This window comes from Engystomops pustulosus, chromosome 9 (assembly GCF_040894005.1).
Source record: "Engystomops pustulosus chromosome 9, aEngPut4.maternal, whole genome shotgun sequence".
In the NCBI taxonomy this organism is placed as follows: Eukaryota; Metazoa; Chordata; class Amphibia; order Anura; family Leptodactylidae; genus Engystomops; species Engystomops pustulosus.
The window spans coordinates 4,209,551-4,215,233 of record NC_092419.1 but is presented as its reverse complement, the minus strand read 5'-3'; the positions used below and the strand labels follow the sequence as shown (position 1 = coordinate 4,215,233).

At 43.1% G+C, this 5,683-nt stretch overlaps 1 protein-coding gene across 1 annotated transcript; it reads left to right on the top strand.

Moving 5' to 3' along the window:
• The first annotated feature begins 313 nt into the window (after positions 1-313).
• Positions 314-1,282, top strand: LOC140077479 (olfactory receptor 1F1-like). The gene has a single exon (XM_072124717.1). The coding sequence runs from the start codon at positions 314-316 to the stop codon at positions 1,280-1,282; it is 969 nt and encodes a 322-aa protein (XP_071980818.1).
• Positions 1,283-5,683: the final 4,401 nt, after the last annotated feature.

Below are 5,683 nucleotides of genomic sequence, written 5' to 3'. Positions count from 1 at the left end.
GGACACAGTGACCAACCTCTTCCATAGAGACGATATCCACATGTGTATACAGCTAAGTTCTTTATACAAGTCTTCCGTCTCTGTGACCAGCATGCAAATGTTTTATACATACAATGCGGTTCATTGACTTAATGCCAGCAGTGTGGTCTTCTCTCCTCGGTAGCCATCATGCTCTGCTGTTTACTAGTTTTGTGTGGCCTTGGGATATCATTAGTCCACAGTCTTCGTATACTTACAAACAATGATTCCTATACAGAATTAATAAATCCTCCACATAGAGCTAAGTCATCAGCTGCCCCAGCCTCCAGAAGATATGGATCTGAAGAACCAAACCTTCATTAGCTTCACCCTGCTGGGTCTTTCGGAGAAGCCGTCTCTCCGCCTGCCCCTCTTCTCTTTTTATGTGGGAGCCTACATCATCTGTATAATGGGCAATGTCCTAATCCTTATGCTCATCACTACTCAGTCTCCGCTCCATACTCCAATGTACTTCTTGTTGGGGAACCTTTCCTTTGTAGATATTTGCCTGACGTCTATCACCGTCCCCCGGGCTCTTTCTAGCCTTCTGACCAAGGACTTGTCCATTTCGTTCCTTAGTTGTTTCACTCAGCTCTTCCTCTTTCACATGGTGGGTAATATGGACAGCTTTCTGTTAGCAGTTATGGCTTTAGACCGATACGCAGCAGTTTGCCAGCCGTTGCGTTACACAACCATCATGAGAAGGAAGACGTGTATCACTCTACTGGCTTCCTCGTGGGTTATAGTGAGCCTTCACTCCACGTTATTCACCACCATGACCTCTTCCCTTACCTATTGTGATTGGTCCATCCACCACTACTTCTGTGACGTCCCGGCCATGCTTCAGCTCTCCTGCACGGACACATCCGCTCAGCAAATGGTTGTCTTTATCGAAGGTTCGCTAATAGTCATGGGACCCATGTTGTTTATTTTGGGGTCTTATGTCCTTATCATACGAGCTGTACTAAAACTTCGAACTTCCAAAGGCCGCCGCCGAACCTTCTCCACGTGCTCCTCCCACTTGACTGTTGTCATCCTCTTCTACAGCTCGATTATATTCATGTACTTTCGCCCAAGTTCCCTCTACTCGGCAGCCTACGATCGAGTCATAAGTGTGGTCTACAGCATCATCACTCCAATGCTTAACCCCTTCATATACAGCTTGAGGAACAAGGAAGTCAAAAGTGCTGTCAGGAAGGTGATAAAACGTGGCCAGAAGCATCAAAAGTGGATGGAAGAGATAAAAGAAGAAAAGGACTATTGATATTTTTGTGGAATGGGGTGCGATTTTTAATATTTATTGTAAAATATCATATAAAGATTCTTAGTATTTTTATTTAAAGCCGTAATAAAACCCAGATGTGCAAATACCCCAAAAGAAGAGTCTTTTTTAAAATTTTATATAATTTAAAGGGGTTGGCCACTTTACTTAATTTTTTTTGTAACATCCTGGGGGCAGGATATTAGTAATTTCCCAATTTACATCTATTAATAGTTCTGTGCTGCTTTTATAAAATGTAAAGTAAACTTATTGGTTCGGAAATGGCTTTTAACTCCTCAGCCGCCATTCCAGTCCATTAAACAGCTGGAAACAGAGGGTCATGTGATCCTAACTGTTCATGACCGATCTCCCTTCCTAGACCTTATGTTGGTTTTCATGAACAAAATCTTAAAGGGGTTTGCCCATGAAAGAAAATTTTAAAATTTCAACCTCCTAGTGGTGATACACAATAAAGATCATTTTTAACCCTTTACTTCACAATGTTACTCAGTTTTTTTGCTGTTTTATCTCCTAACATTCAGTGATGGTCAGTGTCACTCTCCAAGCAGACACTTCATGATCCCTCTAGTGCTGTGAGATGCTGTGTGCTGACAGTGAGGTTAGATTATAAGGGTACAGGGTTTATATACACTTTCATTTACCTTCTGGACATTCACTGGTATCTGACACATAGAGAGAGATGAGACAGATCAGAGATGATGAGATCCATGAGATGCAGATTACACACTGTCAGCACTGCTACATGCTCTGCACACTATCAGATCTGATGTGCCTCCCTCCCCCTGATAAAGAACTTATCTGCCTGAAGCTTGTGGCTCTTCTCATGATGTGATGTGCTTGCCGGCAGGAAGTCAGTGTCTGTGAGCTCGTCTTGGAATGCAGGGGGGAGGAGCTGCAGGGGGGAGGAGCTGCAGGGGGGAGGAGCTGCTGCGGGGAGCAGCTCGGCTCATGCAGCGTCAGACAAGAGAGCAATATGGCTTCCCCGACCCTTAGACAGAAGATCCAGGGCTGGAAACCAGGGGCAACTGAAATTGTGTACAGCAGGACTGATAGAGACAGGTTGGACTTTTATCTATGAAATGCTTTATTATTGTTAATAACAGTGAATTAGAGAATGTATTATTTTGTTATCCTGAGTATATATAAGAAACTTGTCTTCTTGGGAACAGCCCTTTAAGGTATTGAAAGGTAAAACATGCACATGGACAGATAGACATGAGCCTCCATCTCCGGACACTTTATGGACATGGATGTTCAGCTGAGGTGTTTGGAACCAGGGGCTTCACTTTACATGTCAGATAATTGTTACAGAACTATTAATAGATATATCCTACCCAGCACACATTAAAAAGTGGCCAACTTCTTTAATATAAAATTATAAATTATGTTTCTATTGGGGATAACCAATAACCCTATGGCTGGTAAAAAAAATTCCAATGGCAGTTTAGTACCATCTCTGGGAGGACATTGTGGTCTCTCTATAACCACAAGTAATAAGTCAGAGAGGATGGACTGTCTACATTATAATGGTGTGACTGGAGCCATCAGCAGATGTTGTGATAGGAATTTCTTTGACATGCAGATCCTACGGCCTGAGGTGTTGATCCCCTTAAGACAATGGAAAAACCTTCAAAGGAGATCACAACGAGAAGCAACTTAATGTGGTAATAACAAGCATGAAAGAATACAACATTAGCATTTACTGCATCATTGAGACTTATTTCCATTCATCTCAGGCAAAATGTAGAAAATGTAATTTTAAAAAAATATTTCTTATAAGATCCTTAAAGGAAACCTACCACTTGTAGTGGCAGGTTTCCGATGGAAATACTGAGCACCGGCTCAGGGTGAGCTCAGGGTGAGCTGGTGCCGGAGCTTATTTTAGTTAGTGTTTTAAACCGCGGTATCGCGGTTTAAAACACTTTTTAAACGTTGTAGCCGGCGCAGGCAGGTACGCGCTCGGCGCTTACCATGCGCGCGGCTCTCATTCACTTCCTATGTAGCCGCGTGCACGGTAAGCGCCGAGCTCGTACCTGCCTGCGCCGGCTACAACGTTTAAAAAGTGTTTTAAACCGCGATACCGCGGTTTAAAACACTAACTAAAATAAGCTCCGGCACCAGCTCACCCTGATCTCACCCTGAGCCGGTGCCCGGTATTTTCATCGGAAACCTGCCACTACAAGTGGTAGGTTTCCTTTAAGGCTCAAAAATTGCATCAGTAAAAAAGCCAAATCTGAAGATTTTTTTCATAGCTTTCTCACATTTTCAATCATGGACAATAGATTCTAATATATTCTTTCTCTGTGATGTATCATGAGTGAAGGCTAAGTCCAATTATTATTTGACATTGAATTAAACCTTTGCCTTCCTGGGGGCTTGTGTTACACGGTCTTTAGGAGCAGTTTGCAGTTGGTCTGCTGTGTCCTAAGACATAGTGCTCAGGCTTTAGGATGATTTTTTAGTAACCATCTTTAGAGATGACCCAGTTCTGCTTTTCTTGCATTCGTTTTGTCCTCATTACCTTTTATCTACAATTACCCCTCTTATGTTTTATCCAGGGGTAGGATACAGTTAAATGTAACGGTCTCTGACAATCAAACATATTGGGGCGGAGTTACTTACCCATCCCTGGCGCATTCTCCGATGTGCATTGTCCGACTGGAGTGCACAGCTCCCGCGATTTAAAAAGATTGTGCGCCCGATATCCTGCATGTGTCGCTTCCCCGCTCAGGTCCCCGGAGTTCACCTTCTTCTTCCTGGTGCATGTAAGTGCATTGTCCGTGTATAATGCGCTGTGCGGGGAGTCACTAAGATCATGCGCCCGATATCCTGCATGTGTCGCTTCCCCGCTCAGGTCCCTGGAGTTCACCTTCTTCTTCCTGGTGCATGTAAGAGCATTGTCCGTGTATAATGCGCTGTGCGGGGAGTCACTAAGATCGTGCACCGGATATCCTGCATGTGTCACTTCCCCGCTCAGGTCCCTGGAGTTCACCTTCTTCTTCCTGGTGCATGTAAGTGCTTGTTCTTGCAATACAATTTAAATGTTAAATCTCGCGGTCAGTCTGAATCAGTCGAATCTTCCGACGGCACGGCCCCCGATTTCTGTCGCATGAATGCCAGCGCCAAAATCCGATTGCATGTGACACAATCCTGTCACAGCGGCGCAATCCCCGCAAAATGTTGGGAAGTCCGCTGGAGATGCGATTCGTGGACCCTGGTTAATAAGCCCCAGTAAATCCACAAGTCAACCTCTCCCCTTCCCTACCCTCACTACAACGCAGGGTCTAATCAACAGTTGAATGGTTTCTGGTCCAACGTCCGGAGATCTTTGAGAACTTGTGAGGGGACTTCCTATAAGTCATAACAGTCATGTCATAGAATCTGGACACTTGCTACTTGACAAGAAAGCAAAGGCAAACCCAATAATAGAAATCAAATTAAGTGTTTATGAATTTGAGGACTTCAGTCCAAAACAGGGATATATCCGGAGTGGGACCAGACACTATGTAGGAATGTACCCAACTCATCCTGAGTGTGGCACCCACCTACAGTGTAGTCTCCCAGGAGTATTATAAATCCAATGGAGAAACTTGTTTGTACAAGACATTCTCTAGCACTTACTACAGATTCCAATAACTTCTGTCTGTACTTTATTTACATACATTAACGTTTTATTCATTTTTTTCTCGATTACATTTCCTTTACTATTTACCTGCTAAAAACAACTAAATGTTTTCAAATCATCAAAATTTAATTACTGTTATTATTGTAAATTGTTGATTCCCTTTCAAGAAAATCGGCAGAATTACGAGGCAGATCGACTGATGTGTAAGTAACATAAATTGTAGCATTTCCGGATGTGAATTGGCGCAATTAACAGAGAAAACAACGAATGTGTAATTATTATAATTTGTCGCTTGTTAATAACTGAGCGCAGATCGGAGCAACAATCTCACATTCACAAAGATGACTTTCCACCCTCCGTGGTTCCTCCAGCACAGGACGTGCCGTAAGATTGTTCACGTCTTTTACTTCCAATCGGTCCCCTCCCAAAAAATAATGAATACTGAATACAGTGTGTGTGTGGGGGGGGGGGGAATCGCCACCAATGTGCAAGTTCTCCCACTTATAAAGATGAGCGGCCTGTAATTACATCTTAGGTAGAACCTCAACTACAAGAGACAAAATGGGAAATCAAATCCATAAATTGGTTTATTTTTAAAGAATTTATTTGCAAATTATGGTGGAAAACAAGTATTTGATCATTAACAAAAGTTCAGTCTTGCAGTAGCTACAGGCCCATATCCCTCCTTAATGTGGACCTTAAATTATTCTCCAAAATTTTAGCCAACCGCCTAGCCCCTCTGATGCCAAGCTCCGACT

Coding starts and splice junctions, on each gene's coding strand:
- LOC140077479 (XM_072124717.1), top strand. CDS start 314: ATGGATCTGAAGAACCAAACCTTCATTAGCTTCACCCTGCTGGGTCTT.